General features: G+C 40.7%; 1 protein-coding gene across 5 annotated transcripts in view; it reads left to right on the top strand.

Moving 5' to 3' along the window:
* The window catches only part of LOC128688240 (uncharacterized), a 254,209-nt gene that overhangs the window by 97,936 nt on the left and 136,160 nt on the right, over positions 1–20,113 (top strand). For all 5 annotated transcript variants that reach the window (XM_070082241.1, XM_070082252.1, XM_070082248.1 and 2 more), the window contains one exon: positions 13,595–13,727. In XM_070082241.1, coding sequence (XP_069938342.1) covers positions 13,620–13,727 — 108 coding nt within the window. In that variant the 5' untranslated portion in view covers positions 13,595–13,619. The remainder of the gene's footprint in view (positions 1–13,594; positions 13,728–20,113) is intronic.

Here is a 20,113-nt window from a genome sequence, read left to right as displayed (position 1 = left end):
TGTAGGGTGAGAGGTGAGTAGTATTTATTTGCAGGTAGCCAGTCAGGCCAGTTCACCCCACCCACATGTAATATACTATGACATTTAACCCTTTCAGGGTTTCTGACGTACTAGTATGGCTTATACACCAGGGTTATTGACGTACAAGTATGCGTAAATTCTAGCGTCTTCAAATCTAGCGAGAGAAAGCTGGTAGGCTAGCATATGAAAGAACTGGTCTATGTGGTTAGTGAGTGTGCACAGTATAAAAAAAATCCTGCAGCACACAGTGCATAACGAGAAAGAAACTTTGACTGTGTTTTTGGTTTAAAACAGTGACTTTGCACTGTATTTTTGTATGGTATCTTTGGTTGTATTCTAGTTTTCCTGGTCTCATTTTATAAAATGGAAGACATATTACAGAAATGGAGATGATTTTGATTGGTTTCACAAAGAAAATGATCTTGAAATTGAGCTCAGAGTAACAGGAGTGTTCGATTTTTGCCAAAGTTCAAAAGTAAACAAATCATGCCAAGCGTCCAATACACGTCAACTGGTGAGTCTAATATTCTTTCACAAGTGCGCTTATATTATTTATACCATTTCTACACTAAATCTTCTATTCTTTGTGAGAATAAAAATTCAAAGTGGAAAGCAAATGAAATGTAACAGAGGCCTGAGGACGTGACTAATGAACAGAGGAAATGTTATTTTAGTACCAGGAATATCTGTCTTGTTTATCCTGGACCCTATTTGAAAATTGGCTTCTTTTGAAATTTGTGTGAAATTGGCAAATTGCCAATCTCTGACCACTTCATTGGATAGTTGAAATCGTAAGTGGGTGGTTTGTTGTACTAATTCAATAGAAAAATGGAGTTCTAGCAAAATAGTTATGATTTTTGTCGACTGGTACATAGGAATTGGCCAAAAATAGGGCTCAAAGTGGGCGAAATCGCCGATGCGTAAACATCATTGAGACTGCTAACTTTGCGAGAGCATAATTCCACAAGTTTTCCATCAGATTTTATAGTTTTGGTGTCATTATGATCGGGAAAAGATTCTCTATCATTTCATAAGAAAAAATAATTTTTTTTTTTAAATTTCCGACCCTGAGAGCAAGTTTAGGAGAGGGCCTGTCGCCCCTGAAAGGGTTAAAATATTTTTAGTCTTAATGTAGGGTTAGATGAGTAGTATTTATCGTAAGAAATCAGGTGTGGCAGGTATGGCAGCCAGCCAGGCTACCATACCTATCATACCAGGCAACCCCACCCATGCAGCGATAAAATGCACATACAGTTCACTCATTATCAAACCAGTCCTAATGTAGGGTGATAGGTGAGTAAACAAGATAAAACAAATAAATGAGAGAGAGAATGAGTGCACATGAGAGAGAACAGAGATGCAGAGTTATGTAAACAAACATTAACGCATCTGGTTTTGGTTCGTACACGTTTGAATTATAACATAATACAAACACTTTACATTGTGTACAAGTTGTCTCCACATGGATACAGTAGAATAAATAAAGAGGAACACTCCCATTCTCATGTAACACCATATTTAGAAGAAATGACGCTCTGAAGGCATACGAATAGAATAATTTTCTACAGTTACCCCCAGTAATACTGTAGTGTATACATTTTCTCTGATGTTAGACTAGAGAAAACGTTATTCTTGCTGTCCCTCCTACAAGTCGCCTGGCCGCCACATCTCACATTTATTCTCTGTAAGGGTTATAATGTGGGGTTTGCAGGTTTTGGGTATTGTGTGGTTTACATGTTATAGAATACTAATTACAGAGGGGGCCACTAGGACACCTAGCATGGCTAGGCATTTTGGGCAGACTTAGATTAATTCTTAACATTAAATCCTTACAGATTATGGTATTAAGGCTAAGTGACTACATTTTAATTTGTGAGTTTAGCAATGTGAATGCTTTTGTTTTGGCACAATACAAAGTGTCTATATTGAAGTATCATCGGCAAACTTATGACTAGTTAGGATTTATTATTTTAAGATTAAGATTAGTATTTCTGGGTTTATAGTCAGTGGGTGAGTGAGTGTAATTGTGAACCACCAGGTGGTTATCATGTAGTTAGTTGTCAGGGTGTATCAGGGAGATAAGATGTTTTCTAACTGTAGTTTTGAAAGTGATGAATGTGTCTGCAGTTATAGAGTTTTCAGGTAGGGTGTTCCAGATTTTAGATCCTTTGAAATACATTGAATTTTTGTAAAGGTTTAGTCGAACACGGGGAATGTCATAGAGATGTTTGTGTCTGGTGTTATGCCTGTGGATCCTGTCACAACTATCAAGAAAGCATTTTTGGTCAAGGTTAATATTGGAATTTGAGGTCCTGTAGATATAGATTGCACAGTAGTAAGTGTGGATGTTGTGAACAGGGAGTAAGTTTAGATCTATGAAGAGTGGGGAGATATGTTGCCAGGGATGGGATTTAGTGATTATCTTACTGCGGCTTTTTGTTGGGTTAATTTACTCTACTGTGGGGTGTAGTTATCATGTTTATATGTTAAGTAGCATGTTTGTTATATAATTTTGAAAAAATATCACAGATGGATTAATGAAAATGTGTATATTAATGTAATATACAACATTTAACTTGCCTCAACAAGTATTATTGAGTATTATTATTAATATGGCATCTCGAGACATAAGACACTCATATTGATTTTAATATATACTTGCATGCCAGCACAGTGTGTAAGTATATTTATGTACAGGTACACATAAGTATAAATATTAGAGTATCTATGAAATATGAAATACTTAACTTTAAAACACTGGAAATTTTGAAAAGTTTCCAGACATAATGGAGATGCAGAGCTCATGGAGCTCACAGAGAATGTAAACAAATTGGGTGGGGCACATCGTATTAGAAAGACAGCCGTATAGCGAGTTTTGGCCATACAGTGGTCCCTCGTTTTTCGTAATTAATCCATTCCTGGAAGTGTGACTATTATCGAAATTGTCGATTTTCAAATCCATTTTCCCCATAAGAAATAATGTAAATCCAATTAATTCGTTCCAGACACCCAGAAGTATCAACAACAATTTTTTTTTTACCTTATTGATTTACATGCACAAAAAAATGAACATTCAACATGACAGTTACCTTTATTGAAGGCTGTTGTTGATGAATGGAAGACAGGGAGGAGGAGAAAGGGAAGAGAGGTTATTGTTTGGAAGGGGAATCCTCCTCCATAAGGACTCTAGGTCACTTCAGGGGTCACTTCCCTAGATTAAATATAAATTTACGTGCAGAAAAGAATGCCAAATAAATGTAAAGCACTAACAAAATACACCTACCATCCGACTTACGACCTGCTCGACTTACGACCACTCGACTTACGACCGTGTTTTTTATGTAAAGTAAAAGGACACAAGTGCAACTAATGTGACATTTATTGTGGCAACGTTTCACTCTCCAGGAGCTTTATCAAGCCATTACAAACAATACATGGACACAGAGGGTACATAAAGGCTCAGAGTGAGGAGCAATACTAGTGAGGTACCATTTCGATGTTCACTAATGGTAGTAGTAATAGTAGTAGTGGTAGTGACAAATGTAATACAATATGGTAGAGCAATTAATTCGTACATGAGTAAAAGGATATAAAAGCTATTACTTGGGTAACATAAAAATAGGTTGGACAAATAGAGACTGGAAAGAGGCAGCTTGTTTTAGTGTTCACTCTCTGTAATGTGCTTTGTGTAGTATAACAGGAGAGACTATGTGATGGCAGGGTTTACTGTTTTCAGGAGGATTCTTGCTAAGACTTCGGAGATGGTGAAGCTGCCGTTGTTTTGTTTAATTGTATTCGAAACAGCGATCAGTGCTGATTCGAGGCACTTGCGTCTGCGGAAATTAGTTTCTTTGATCACAAATTGGGCGTCTCTGAATTTCATGAGATGATTGGTGGAATTTCGGTGTTGTACACAGGCGTTGTTCAAGTTATCGTTCCTACATGCGTAAATGTGTTCATTGAGGCGGGTGTCGAGGTTTCTTGCTGTTTCACCTACGTAAATCTTGTCACAGCCTCCACAGGGTATAGTGTAAACTCCTGCATTGACTGGTTCGTGGTGCTTGGATTTTGTCCTGGTTAGATCCTTTATTGAAGTGCTAGAAGCGATGGCGACTCTGGTGTTAGCTTGTGAAAGTACTTTTGAGACGTTCAGTGCAACCTGGCTGTTGGGAAGAATTATAACTTTGTTGGGAGTGGTGTTGAAGCGTGGAGAATTAATGATCTGAAAAGCTCTTTTCTTGCAGTCTTTGATGAAAAAAGAAGGAAAATGTAACTCAGTGAATGTTTTGTGAATGTATGTACATTCCTCGTCAAGAAACTCAGGACTACAAATTCGGTATGCTCTTAGGAAAAACCCGATGATGATGCCTCTTTTGGTCTTGGTATCTTGACTGGAATAGAAGTGTGTGAGATCATTTTTATTGGTGGGTTTCCGATAAACTTGAAATCTTAGGTTGTTGTCTACTTTGTGAATGAGGACGTCGAGGAAAGGTAGCTTGTCATTGGACTCTTCTTCTAGTGTAAACTGGATCACCGGTTGAACTGCGTTGAGCCTTGCCTGAAGATCTCGTACACCAAAACATTTTGGAGTTATTACGAGGACATCGTCCACGTAAGGTAACCAAGTGATGCTCAAAGGGATGATGTTGGCGAAGTGTTCGGACTCTAGGTGTTCCATGTATAAGTTGGCTAGGACGGCACTTATGGGGGACCCCATTCCCTTGCCGTAGGTTTGTTTGTAGAGCTTGTTATTGAAAGAAAAACAGTTGAAATTAACACAGAGTTCAATCAAGTCGACAAAATCTCCGGGAGGTAGAGGAAGATTAAGGTCCTGATTGACTTTACGTCATAGAACCTCGATGGCTTTTTTGGTAGGTACTTTTGTGAAGAGGGAAGTCACATCCAAACTGCTTAGTTTCTTGTTACGGATGCAGTTGAGAAGGTCGCCTGAGTGTTTAAGATGAGCGGGGCTGATGGTCCCCAGAAGGCAGGAAAGATGTTTGGCAAGAACTCTGGCTAGTTTGTGTGGAGCACTGCCTATTCCTGACGTGAGTGGTCTGAGAGGAATATTGTGTTTATGGGTCTTGGGTAAACCATACATGTGTGCTGGTTTCGGGTTGCTTGGTAACAAGTACAGAAGTTTCTTCCCTTCTCTAGTGCGTTTGAGTATTTGTCTGGTTTTGTATAGAAAATCTTTGGTGAGCGTCTCCCACTGTTGAGTGCTGATGGGTTCGTATGTAGATTGATCATTCAAAAGGTCCATCATTTTAGTGTTGTAGTCACTGGTGTTGAGTATGACGACTCCACCTCCTTTGTCGGCGGTGGTGACGATAATGTTGGGGTCGTTGGCGAGGTTCTTAAGGGCAGTGATGTATCGTCTAGGAAGATTAGAAGAAGAAAGTTCACATAAAGCTGCAGTGAGAAGGCCCTGTATATAACCCTTCTGGAAGTTGCTGTCACTGTGTCTATGGTTCCTGGTAACTAGATTGAGTTGATAGTTAGGTTTGCGTATGTTGGTGGTAAATTTGAGTCCCAGACTCAGTGCTTGTTTTTTGTAGTCGGTTAAGGTGCGTGACGATAAGTTGTTTATCAGGGATTCGCATCCCATTTCCTTCCATCGACTGTTAGTGCAGAGGTACTGAAGTTTGCGATTGAGTTTGATCTTCTGTTGGAGGTTAGCTGTGGTGACTGTGCTGAGAATATGCTCAGCAGTGTGTTGGTCAATCTGAAGATTGGCCCTCATATTCCTTGCAGTTTCAAAGGTTTCCTTAGTGATGTTAGGAAGTTCTTCGGCACATTCAGTCAAGTAAGCTTGGGTAGCTGGAGAGAAGGGGTGCTTGGGAGTGGGAGACGCTCACCAAAGATTTTCTATACAAAACCAGACAAATACTCAAACGCACTAGAGAAGGGAAGAAACTTCTGTACTTGTTACCAAGCAACCCTAAACCAGCACACATGTATGGTTTACCCAAGACCCATAAACACAATATTCCTCTCAGACCAATCACGTCAGGAATAGGCAGTGCTCCACACAAACTAGCCAGAGTTCTTGCCAAACATCTTTCCTGCCTTCTGGGGACCATCAGCCCCGCTCATCTTAAACACTCGGGCGACCTTCTCAACCGCATCCGTAGCCTCTCCATCCGTAACAAGAAACTAAGCAGTTTGGATGTGACTTCCCTCTTCACAAAAGTACCTACCAAAAAAGCCATCGAGGTTCTATGACGTAAAGTCAATCAGGACCTTAATCTTCCTCTACCTCCCGGAGATTTTGTTGACTTGATTGAACTCTGTGTTAATTTCAACTGTTTTTCTTTCAATAACAAGCTCTACAAACAAACCTACGGCATGGGAATGGGGTCCCCCATAAGTGCCGTCCTAGCCAACTTATACATGGAACACCTAGAGTCCGAACACTTCGCCAACATCATCCCTTCAAGCGTCACTTGGTTACGTTACGTGGACGATGTCCTCGTAATAACTCCAAAACGTTTTGGTGTACGAGATCTTCAGGCAAGGCTCAACGCAGTTGAACCGGCGATCCAGTTTACACTAGAAGAAGAGTTCAATGACAAGCTACCTTTCCTCGACGTCCTCATTCACAAAGTAGACAACAACCTAAGATTTCAAGTTTATCGGAAACCCACCAATAAAAATGATCTCACACACTTCTATTCCAGTCAAGATACCAAGACCAAAAGAGGCATCATCATCGGGTTTTTCCTAAGAGCATACCGAATTTGTAGTCCTGAGTTTCTTGACGAGGAATGTACATACATTCACAAAACATTCATTGAGTTACATTTTCCTTCTTTTTTCATCAAAGACTGCAAGAAAAGAGCTCTTCAGATCATTAATTCTCCACGCTTCAACACCACTCCCAACAAAGTTATAATTCTTCCCAACAGCCAGGTTGCAATGAACGTCTCAAAAGTACTTTCACAAGCTAACACCAGAGTCGCCATCGCTTCTAGCACTTCAATAAAGGATCTAACCAGAACAAAATCCAAGCACCACGAACCAGTCAATGCAGGAGTTTACACTATACCCTGTGGAGGCTGTGACAAGATATACGTAGGCGAAACAGCAATAAACCTCGACACCCGCCTCAATGAACACATTTACGCATGTAGGAACGATAACTTGAACAATGCCTGTGTACAACACCGAAATTCCACCAATCATCTCATGAAATTCAGAGACGCCCAATTAGTGATCAAAGAAACTAATTTCCACAGACGCAAGTGCCTCGAATCAGCACTGATCGCTGTTTTGAATACAATTAAACAAAACAACGGCAGCTTCACCATCTCCGAAGTCTTAGCAAGAATCCTCCTGAAAACAGTAAACCCTGCCATCACATAGTCTCTCCTGTTATGCTACACAAAGCACATTACAGAGAGTGAACACTAAAACAAGCTGCCTCTTTCCAGTCTCTATTTGTCCAACCTATTTTTATGTTACCCAAGTAATAGCTTTTATATCCTTTTACTCATGTACGAATTAATTGCTCTACCATATTGTATTACTTTTGTCACTACCACTAGTACTACTACTACTACTACCACTAGTGAACATCGAAATGGTACCTCACTAGTATTGCTCCTCACTCTGAGCCTTTATATACCCTCTGTGTCCATGTATTGTTTGTAATGGCTTGATAAAGCTCCTGGAGAGTGAAACGTTGCCACAATAAATGTCACATTAGTTGCACTTGTGTCCTTTTACTTTACATATTGTCGGTAATTCTACCAACTTTATTACAACGTGTTTTTTATGCCAAATTTCTGGGAAATAAACAACTATTTGTGTTGTACACAGTGTTTATCCTAAACCTTACAGTATAAAATACAGTACTAACAGCATAAAAAGTAAAGTAAAACATGAAATACCTAAATAAAATAATAAAATAAAGTCATTACAAAAATGTTATATTGATATTCAGTAGTAAAGTTCGACTTACGACCATTTCGACTTACAACTGGTTTCTCGGAACAGAACTCGGTTGTAAGTCGGATGGTAGGTGTATATAAATGAGCATTTAACATCACACTTACCTTTTATTGAAGACTTTTGTTGGTGTATGGCAGAGGGTGGGGAGGCGAGTTTATTGTTGGAGAATGACACTAATATCAACTCTATGGCTTGTTTATCTATCACAATTCAACTAATATGACATAATAAACAATATTAATAACATAGAAACATGGAATATACTCTAGAATGAATAAAATAAGTCATTATGTATGTCACGAGAGGTGTTGTGTTGTGTTGTTGTTGGGTGTATAAGGGCCACTGACAGTAAACCGTCCATAATGGTGGTGAAGCAGCAGCTGAGGCAGCGGTGTTTTCCGTAGCCCCGTATACAGTGGTTCCCCGGTATTCGATGGCATCGGTATCCGTTAAATCCGGTATTCGATACATTTTAATGCAAGAATTTCGCCTCGCCACTTGTTAAAAAACCCGCTACACTCGATTCATCCGAGACGTGTCCACGTGTGGCCTGAACTGCCTCGTGCGTGCCAGTGTTTACAAGCCAGCCAGTGTGATCGCATCTATGGATACATTCAGTACATTCCATATTACCACTGTTTTTGGTGCTTGTTTCTGCAAAATAAGTCACCATGGACCCCAGGAAAGCTTCTAGTGCCAACCCTTCGAGAAAAAGGGTGCTAATGACTATTGAAATGAAGAAAGAGATAATTGCAAAGTATGAAAGTGGAGTGCGTGTGTCGGAGCTGGCCAGGTTGTATACAAAACCCCAATCAACCATTGCTACTATAGTGACCAGGAAAACGGCAATCAAGGAAGCTGTTGTTGCAAAAGGTGCAACTGTGTTTTTGAAACAGAGACCGTAAGTGTTAGAAGATGTTGAGAGGCTGTTATTGGTGTGGATAAATGAAAAACAGATAGCAAGAGATAGCATCTCTCAAGCGATCATTTGTGAAAAGGCAAGGAAGTTGCATGAGGATTTAATTGAAAAAATCCCTGCAACTAGTGGTAATGTGAGTGAATTTAAGGCCAGCAAAGGTTGGTTTGAAAGATTTAAGAATCGTAGTGGCATACATAGTGTGATTAGGCATGGTGAGGCTGCCAGTTCAGACCAAAAAGCAGCTGAAAAATATGTGAAGGAATTCAAGGATTACATAGACAGTGAAGAATTGAAACCTGAACAAGTGTTTAACTGCGATGAAACAGGCCTGTTTTGGAAGAAATTGCCAAGCAGGACCTACATTACTCAGGAGGAAAAGGCACTCCCAGGACATGAGCCTATGAAAGACAGGCTTACTCTTTTGATGTGTGCCAATGCTAGTGGTGATTGCAAAGTGAAGACTTTATTGGTGTATCACTCTGAAACTCCCAGAGTGTTCAAGAAAAACAATGTCCTCAAGGCTAATTTGTGTGTGCTGTGGAGGGCAAACTGTAAGGCATGGGTCACTAGGGACTTTTTCTATGACTGGTTACACCACACATTTACCCCCACTGTGAAAAATTACCTAATTGAAAAGAAATTAGACCTTAAGTGCCTCCTGGTATTAGACAGTGCCCCTGGTCATCCTACAGACTTGGCAGAGTGACTTTGTGGGGACATGAGCTTCATTAAGGTCAAGTTTTTGCCTCCTAATACTACTCCTCTCCTGCAGCCCATGGACCAGCAGGTCATTTCCAACTTCAGGAAACTGTACACAAAAGCTATGTTTCAAAAGTGCTTTGAAGTGACCACAGACACTCGATTGACTCTAAAAGAGTTTTGGAAGGATCACTTTAATATCCTCAATTGTGTAAACCTTATATGTAAGGCTTGGGAGGGAGTGACTAAGAGGACTTTTGAATAATACCTTCACTCTGGCTCCGCTATGTGGATGACATCTTTGCTCTGTGGCCTCATGACTCCAGTCTCTTCCAACCTTTTCTTGAAGCTCTTAATAATCTTGCCCCTTCCATTAAGTTTAAATCTGAATGGGAATCTAATTCCTTGCTTCCTTTCCTTGATGTCCATGTCCACCGCTCAGATACAGGTTTTTCCTTTTCCGTTTACCGAAAACCTATGCACAGTGGCATGTACATTCACTACTTTTCCTATCATGCTTCCCCTGTCAAGAAAAGTGTTCTTATTTCCCTCTTTCTCCATGCCCTCCGCATCTGTGATTCTCAGTTCCTTCCAGCAGAAATTTCCACTCTTCATAATTCGCTTTCCCGTCTTGGCTACCCTTCCCATTTCATAGACTCTGCCCTCTCACGTGCTAAACATAATTTCTTCTCTCCCAAACTCTCTACCCCTGGGAACTCTTCTATCCTCTGCCTTCCCTACATTTCCGGTCTTTCTAATCTCAACAACTCTCTCCGTCCCTTAGACATCAAGCTTACCTTCCGCCAGACTAACACTTTTCGCACTAATCTCGATCATTCCTCTCCTCCCTCTACAGATGTTCCTGGTGTCTACTCTATTTCTTGCTCCTCCTGTCCTCTTCAATACTTCGGAGAAACTGGTCGGTCTCTTTCTCACAGACTTAGGGAGCACAAAAATAGTGTTAGGCTTGCCGACACTAACAATGCTCTTTTCTGTCACGTCAGAGATCAGAGACATCCTATTGACTGGTCTTCTGCTAAAACTGTCTTCCCTACTTAACCTGACTCCTCATTTTTTCTTTTTCTTTTTCTTCTTCTCCCTCTTCCCCTTTCCTCTTTCCTTTTTCTCCTCTGGGCTGTCTTTCTCTCTTCTGTCTCGTGTTTCTGTTCCTTCTTCATTTATTTCACCACTTCCCCTTTCACGCACCTCTGTGCGCTTGCTCTCCCTCTGTGGGCACCTAGCTCTCTTGCAGTGCTCCCCTTCCTTTGTATTTGACTGGCTTGTCCTCCCTATTCTCCATTTCTACCACTACCACTACTACTACCTCTTCTACTACCTCTTCTACTACATCTACTACTACATCTACTACTACATCTACTACTACATCTACTACTACATCTACTACTACATCTACTACTACATCTACTACTACATCTACTACTACATCTACTACTACATCTACTACTACATCTACTACTACATCTACTACTACATCTACTACTACATCTACTACTACATCTACTACTACATCTACTACTACATCTACTACTACATCTACTACTACATCTACTACTACATCTACTACTACATCTACTACTACATCTACTACTACATCTACTACTACATCTACTACTACATCTACTACTACATCTACTACTACATCTACTACTACATCTACTACTACATCTACTACTACATCTACTACTACATCTACTACTACATCTACTACTACATCTACTACTACTACTACTACTACTACTACTACTACTACTACTACTACTACTACTACTACTACTACTACTGATGAAATTAAGACACACGTGCGGCGTCTGGGTGTCTTTGTTGTGTACGTTTCGCCATCCAGTGGCTGGCTGGATGGCGAAACGTCTACGATAGGGATGCCCGGGTGTTGCACATGTGTCTTAATTTCATCTTGTCGGTATTATATACCATTCTTGTACTACTACTACTACTACCTCCACCTTTTCCTGCCTATATATAGCCGTCCTGCTCCACTTCTGGTTAGTGTGACTTTGTAAATGGTCCAAGTCGGACCGAAACGTCATCGTAAGCTTCTCTCTTTTATGTGCGGGTTATTTGTGCATCGTTCCAGTCACGGTAGAGGATTTTGAACTCTGTTTGGAAAAACTGTGGCCAGAATGTGTAGACAAAAGGGATTTTGAAGGGTTTGAGGCTAACCCTGGGAATCCTATGCCAGTTGAGGAATCCATTGTGACATTAGGGAAGTCCTTGGGGTTGGAGGTTAGTGAGGAGGATGTGGAAGAGTTGGTGGAGGAGGACATTGACGAACTAACCACTGATGAGCTGCTAGATCATCTTCAACAACAAGAGGCCATACCTGGAGAAACTGCTTCGGAGGAAGGGATAGAGAAATTGAAGAAGTTGCCTACTTCACAGATTAAAGAAATGTGTACAATGTGAAAACCTTTGTGGATGACAATCACCCTCACACAGGTATTGCAAGCCATGCTGGTGACTATTACAATGAAAATGTCGTGAACCACTTTAGAAAAGTCATAAAGGAACGAGAGGTACAGGCCTGTATGGGCAGATATGTTGTGCGACAGAAGTCTGGTCCTAGTGGCATTAAAAGAAGAAGGGAAGTAACCCCGGAAAAGGACTTGCTACCTGAAGTCCTAATGGAAGGGGATTCCCATTCTAAACAATAAGTTCGACACTCTCCCCTCCTCCCATCCCATCAATCATCACCAGATCTTCATTAAAGGTAAATGTCATGTATTCTATTGTTAGTAGAGTACTACAAACTGTGCATGTTTTCTTCAGTTTGTGTGCATTAAACTTAATATTTCATGTGGTAAATTTTTTTTTAATACTTTTGGGTGTCTTGCACAGATTAATTTGATTTCCATTATTTCTTATGGGGAAAATTAATTTGGCTTTCAATAATTTTGGCATATGATGAGGTCTCAGGAACGGATTAATATCGAATACCAGGGGTCCACTGTAACTCCAACAACATTGGAGGAGTTGGTAGAATCGCTGAATCACTGAAGAAGGCACCCTCTACCACCATCACAACCACTACCACCTTCTACCACTATCACAACTGCTACCACCTCACTACCACCTTCTACCACCATCACTACCAATGTCTACCACTATCACAACTGCTAGTACCTTCTACCACCATCACTACCACCCTCTACCACTATCACAACTGCTAGCACCCTCTACCACCATCACTTCCACTTTCTACCGCCATCACTACCACCGTCTACCACTGTCACAACTGCTAGCACCCTCTATTACCATCGCTACCACCCTCTGCCACTATCACAACTGCTAGCACCCTCTACCACTATCACAACTGCTAGCACCCTCTACCACCATCACTACCACCCTCTTTCACTATCACAACTGCTTCCACTCTACCACCACCACCTTCGTATTTTTCTACAAACTTTTTCTTAAATTATATGCGTTTCTCACATTCTTTACCAAAGGGCTGGCGCTAGAAACTTTCTTTGGAGCCATGGTGACTTATTTAGCAGTTGCAAGCACTAAAACGAATGGAATTTTATGAAATGTATTGTATGAACTCATGGGATCATCCTCAATCACTGATAAACAATGGCACACTGGGTGGGAATGGAGTGTGCGGCACTCGGGGCTGTGTGTACGCGTCCCAGACAAACGACTGTTTGCGAGTCAAACAACGATTCGCGAGCTAGTGTTTTGACGAAAATAATGTTACAATTTTCGAAAATTAAGACTATCAAGCCTTACGATTATTGAGGGACCACTATACTAATTTGAAATTGCCATATTAGGAGAACGCCGTAAGGTGAAATGTCGTAAAGCGGAGCCCTACCACACATGGAATATTATGGCTCATAACACATCTCTGACTATAATGTGGGTGTCTTTAGGATAACAGGTTAAAAGTTAAAAAAATTAGAGTAGTGAATGATTTTCATTTGTGTCATATGTGTGGGAACTACTCATTCTTGTCTTTTACAGAACGCTGTCAGTGGTTCTCTCGGAAATGGAAGATAAAGCTGTCAGTGGACAGTTAAATCAGTATTTAATTATGTTACCAAGGAATATGTTTGCAAAACGCTTTATTGAGGAGAATCCAGGTATTTCCCCCCTGGTAAGTATGTAGTTTGTACTCTGATATATAAGACAGAATAATCTTTACAAGTCTTGTCTTAGGTCAGGCATCACTGTTGCAGACCTGATGTGTTAGGAAGGGTATGCAGTAGGTGTTCCTAGCTTTATGAGGTACAGTGAAACTTCATTTTTCTTGTGGGTTATGTTCCTTAACCCCTTGAGGGTCCGTGCCGTAGTGCTACGGCTTTGAAGCCAGGGTCAGTGCTGTAGTACTACGTCATGAGCTTAGCTCACTCAGGTAAGCTGTGAGCAGTAAATTTGGGCCTAGATATGAGAGAATGTGTCTTTGTGGTAAGTGTGCACTATATAAAACAAATCCTGCAGCACACAGTGCATAATGAGAGAAAAAACTGTGACCATGTTTTTGGATTATAACAGCAACTTTGTGGTGTATTTTCATATGGTTGTATTCGCAGTTTCTTTGTCTTGTTTGATAGAATAGAAGATATTTTACAGAAACAGAGATGATTTTGATTGGTTTTAGTACTGAAAATAGCTAAATTCAAATCCAAATACCTACATAAACCTCTCACAGTGATAAACATCTACAGAGTACCACAGTCAAACATTAGCCATTTTAGTGAAAACCTAGGAAGTATGATAACTGATGCACACATGAATAAAGATCACTTACTACTCTCAGGTAACTTCAATATAAATCTCCTGCAAGACCAGGACCCACATGTTACTGAATTCACAAACACTATGAGTAAGGGCTTGTTGCTACCAACAGTAACAAAACCTACAAGAATTACAGAGACTAGTGTTTCCCTACTAGACCACATCTGGACCAACACCATATCCCCTTTAAAATCAGGCATAATCACAGATAATACCACAGACCACTACCCTACCTACCTCATAACTAATCTAGGCAAATTACCCCAAGACACTACTAAAGTCACTTTCAGACTTCATAATTAGGCAGCCATTAATAACTTCACAACAGCAGTGACAAACATCGACTGGCAAACTGAGCTAGAAATCTATACAGATATTGACGAATGTATTAATAATTTTCTAAAAAAGACCCAATACCTCTACCCTAAAAAAAACTAAACAGATGACAGCTAAGAGACTGAACAGTCCCTGGCTAACACCCAGCATCCTCAAATCCATAAATACAAAGCACCTATACGAAAAGCAGTACAGAATGGGTCACATAACCAAAGACCAAACAAAACGTTACTCGTCAATCCTAACCAGCCTGATAAGAAGGGGTAAAAAATGGTATTATGAGAACAAATTATCCAACTTAAAAGGTGATATAAAAAAGACCTGGAAAACCCTATCAGAAATTCTAGGAACAAAAAAGATATCAGGAAATAGCACAGTTGAACTAACAAAACCAGTTGAACCCCAACTCCCACCAACTGAAACAGCAAACAGACTCAATGATTTCTTCTCCACCATAGAAAAAAACCTTGCCAGTAAAATCCCAAGCTCAAATACTCCACCCATTGACTACCTCACTGGCAACTACCCGAACACACTGTTCCTAGCTCCGACTAACCCAACAGAAGTCTCCCTTATTATCAACACACTAAAAAACAAGACAGGAGATTTAAATACCTTACCACCCTTTATATGCAAAAAAGCATCACAAGTGCTGTCACCAATCATTGCAACACTCTTTAACAAATCCATCGAATCCTCTACCTTCCCTACAGTTCTCAAAATAGTGAGGGTCACAGTGATACATAAAGGAGGAGACCAAACAGACTTGAGTAACTACAGGTCCTCCATCACAAATCCGGCATCATTGGGACCTGTAGTGTGCCCGATTACTGAGTTTGCCAGATTACAGAGTGGTTAGGTTAGAATACACTTAATAAAATTAACCAACTTGACTTACACATTTCATTGAACATCGGCAAAAATCAAACATTTCCACTACTTTGAGCTCAATTTCAAGATACTTTTCGTCATTAAAGCAATCAAAATCATGTCTATTTCTGTAATATATCTTCCATTCTATCAAATGAGTCCAAAAAAATGAGAATACAACCATAAAAACCATACCAAAATATACTGCAAACAGGCGGCTAATGGCTGAGAAGTGAACTCCCTTATTTATCGTCCGCCTTTTTTATTTTTGTTGAACATTAAGAAGCATCTTTCCATCATACATTGCCCAAATTTCAATGAGATAGCCCAACAAACAACCGAGAAAGAAAAATATTTACCAAATAACAAAAAAAAGGCACAATACTGTGACTGGAATGATTACCAAATAACCCGCACATAAAAGAGAGAAGCTTACGACGACGTTTCGGTCCAACTTGGACCATTTACAAAGTCACACTAACCAGAAGTGGAGCAGGACGGCTATATATAGGCAGGAAGAGGTGGTGGTAGTAGTAGTAGTAGTAGTACAAGAATGGTATATAATACCGACAAGATGAAATTAAGACACATGTGCAACACTCGGGCATCTCTGTCATAGACGCTTTGCCATCCAGCCAGCCACTGGATGGCAAAACGTCCACAACAAAGACACCCAGACGCCACACACGTGTCTTAATTTCATCAGTAGTAGTAGTAGTAGTAGTAGTAGAAGAGGTAGTAGTAGTGGTAGGGGTAGAAGTGGGGAATAAGGAGGACGAGCCAGTCAAATACAAAGGAAGGGGAGCACTGCAAGGGAGCTAGGTGCCCACAGAGGGAGAGCAAGCGCACAGAGGCGCTTGAAAGGGGAAGTGGTGAAATAAATGAAGAAGGAACAGAAACATGAGACAGAAGAGAGAAAGACAACCCAGAGGAGAAAAAGGAAAGAGGAAAGGGGAAGAGGGAGAAGAAGAAAAAGAAAAAGAAAAAATGAGGAGTCAGGTTAAGTCACGGGTGTTCTGAAGTTTGGAGCATTTTACAATGTAGTGGGAGAGGAAGGCATCTACAGAGACGAAGCCAGGGCTAAGATTCATACAAGGAAAGTTGTGTATTAGAGAGGATTCAACTAGACGGCGACTGTTCGAGTTGGAAGTAGGGAAGACAGTTTTAGCAGAAGACCAGTCAATAGGATGGCTATAATCTCTGACGTGACAGAAAAGAGCATTGTTAGTGTCGGCAAGCCTAGCACTATTTTTGTGCTCCCTAAGTCTGTCAGAAAGAGATCGACCAGTTTCTCCGAAGTATTGAAGAGGACAGGAGGAGCAAGAAATAGAGTAGACACCAGGAATATCTGTAGAGGGAGGAGAGGTATGAACGAGATTAGTGTGAAGAGTGTTAGTCTGGCGGAAGGTAAGCTTGATGTCTAAGGGACGGAGAGAATTGTTGAGATTAGAAAGACCGGAAATGTAGGGAAGGCAGAGGATAGAAGAGTTCCCAGGGGTAGAGAGTTTGGGAGAGAAGAAATTACGTTTAGCACGTTAGAGGGCAGAGTCTATGAAATGGGAAGGGTAGCCAAGATGGGAAAACGAATTATGAAGAGTGGAAATTTCTGCTGGAAGGAACTGAGGATCACAGATGCGGAGGGCATGGAGAAAGAGGGAGATAAGAACACTTTTCTTGACAGGGAAAGCTTGATAGGAAAAGTAGTGAATGTACATGCCACTGTGCATAGGTTTTCGGTAAACGGAAAAGGAAAAACCTGTATCGAAGCGGTGGTCATGGACGTCAAGGAAAGGAAGCAAGGAATTAGATTCCCATTCAGATTTAAACTTAATGGAAGGGGCAAGATTATTAAGAGCTTCAAGAAAAGGTTGGAAGAGACTGGAGTCATGAGGCCACAGACCAATGATGTCATCCACATAGCGGAGCCAGAGTGAAGGTTGCACATCGAGGGTAGGAAGAAGAACAGTCTCGAAGTATTCCATGTAAAGATTAGCAAGGACAGGAGAGAGAGGAGAGCCCATAGCGACACCGAGATGTAGAAACCCTTCATGGGCCTTCTCTCTAAGGAAATCAAGGACATCATCAAGAGGGACATTGGTGAAGAGGGACTCAACGTCAAGACTAAGCATCTTACAGGTTGGGAGAGAGCGAACCCGTTCAATGAAGTCTTGAGAGTGACGGAGGTGGGCAGGAGAAAAAGTACCAAGAAAGGGAGTGAGGGTTTTGGCCAGCCAAGAAGCAAGAGAATAAGAGACAGAATCTCTAGAGGATATGATAGGACAAAGAGGAATATCAGGTTTATGAGTTTTGGGAAGGCCATAGAAATAGGGAAGAGAGGGACAGATGACACGAAACCATTGAACAAGGCCAAAGTCAGGAGGACAGAGGTTGGAGAGAGTCCTTAGTTTCTTGTTGAAAGTTCTCTTGATGCGATCAAGAGGGTTGGAAATGAGAGCAGTGTAGGTAAGTGAGTCAGAGAGCAAGACATCAGCTTTACGGAGGTAATCCTTGCGATCAAGGATAACTACCGAATTACCTTTGTCAGAAGATAGTATGACAATGTTAGTGTTGGACTTAAGAGAGGAAAGGGCAAGTTGGTAACGGCGTGGAAGGTGGTGATTCTTAGAAAACAGACTAACAAGAGCAGGAAGGAGAGCGCCACAAAAAGTGAAGAAGTCAGGAAGATTACGGAAGCGAGATTGACGAAAGGAATCAAAAGAGCTAATCAGGGCAATACCAGCACGAGGGGTAGGCGAAGTGGCAAAGGAAAGGCCAAAACCAAGAAGTTCAAGCTCATACTGAGAGAGTGAGACAGAAGACAAGTTAGTAACACAGTCAGTGAGGGAGAATTTAGACCAAGGGCTAGCTAAGATGAGATGTTGAAGTTTATTCTGTAGTTTGGAAGAATGAATTTGTGTATTCAGGCGAGCAGTGTCAAAGGCAATGGCAAGCCCAAGCCAGGTACTGGAAATAAGTCACTTTGTCTGACTTTTTTGGGTTAACCTATGTTCTCTATACATACGCTGCTATGTATGATAATCTATGTAACTGTATTTGTGTATACCTGAATAAACTTATTTACTTCTAGTCTGTCAACTGAGTACAAGAAACTGCCCATTCACTTATTTCAACTACCCAATAAAGTGGTCAGAAATTGGCAATTTGGCCGATTTCACACAAATTTCAACAGATGCCAATTTCAAAATAGGATCGAGAATAAACAATGCAGACATTCCTGGCACTAAAATAACATTTTCTCTGTTCATTAGTCACGGCTACAGGCCCCTCTTATATTACTCTTGCTTTTCATTTGGAATTTTTATTCACAAAAAAATAGAAGATTTACTGTTATGCAAACTGCTGCATTATAGTAATAATTGTATAAATAATGTCAAGCCATTCTTGACTACGTATTGGACTGGCAGGCGGACAGGTATTGGACGGTGATGTCATTTGTTTACTCTTGAGCTTCGCTAAAGAATAGAACATTTTCGCTACTGTGAGCTCAATTTCAAGGTACTTTTCGTCATGAAAGCAATCAAAATCATATCTATTTCTGTAATATATCTTTCATTCTATCAAATGAGACCAAAAAAATGAGAATACAGTGGACCCTCGCCTAACGCTATTAATCCGTTCCTGAGAGCTCAACGTTAGACGAAATTATCGTTAGGTGAAATAATTTTCCCCATAAGAAATAATGGAAATCAAATTAATCCGTTCCTGACACCCCAAAGTATGAACAAAAAACAATTTTTTCCACATGAAATATTAATTTTAATACACACAAACTTAAGAAGACATGCACAGTTACATGACACTTACCTTTATTGAAGATCTGGTGATGATTGATGGGATGGGAGGAGGGGAGACTGTGGATGGTGTTAATGTTTAGAATGGGAATCCCCTTCCATTAGGACTTGAGGTGGCAAGTCCTTTTCTGGGGTTACTTCCCTTGTTCTTTTAATGCCACTAGGACCAGCTTGAGAGTCACTAGACCTCTGTCACACAACATATCTGTCCATAGAGGCCTGTACCTCCAGTTCCTTTATGACATTCCTAAATTGTTTCACAACATTGTCAGTGTAATATTCACCAGCACTGCTTGCAATAGCTGTGTGAGGGTGATTTTCATCAAAAAAGGTTTGCACTTTAAGCCACATTGCACACATTTCCTTAATCTTTGAAGTGGGCAACTTCTTCAATTTCTCTATCCCCTCCTCCGAAGCAGTTTCCTCAGGTGTGGCCTCTTGCTGTTGAAGATGATCTAGCAGCTCATCAGTGGTTAGTTCTTCATTGTCCTCCTCCACCAACTCTTTCACATCCTCCCCACTAACCTCCAACCCCAAGGACTTCCCCAATGGCACAATGGATTCCTCAACTGGCATAGAATTCCCAGGGTTAGCCTCAAACCCTTCAAAATCCCTTTTGTCTACACATTCTGGCCACAGTTTCTTCCAAGCAGAGTTCAAGGTCCTCTTAGTCACTTCCTCCCAAGCCTTACCTATAATGTTGACACAATTGAGGATGCTAAAGTGA

This window comes from Cherax quadricarinatus, chromosome 1, assembly GCF_038502225.1.
Source record: "Cherax quadricarinatus isolate ZL_2023a chromosome 1, ASM3850222v1, whole genome shotgun sequence".
NCBI classification, from domain to species: Eukaryota; Metazoa; Arthropoda; class Malacostraca; order Decapoda; family Parastacidae; genus Cherax; species Cherax quadricarinatus.
The sequence above is the reverse complement of the archived record's forward strand: the minus strand, read 5'-3'. Positions and strand labels throughout refer to the sequence as shown.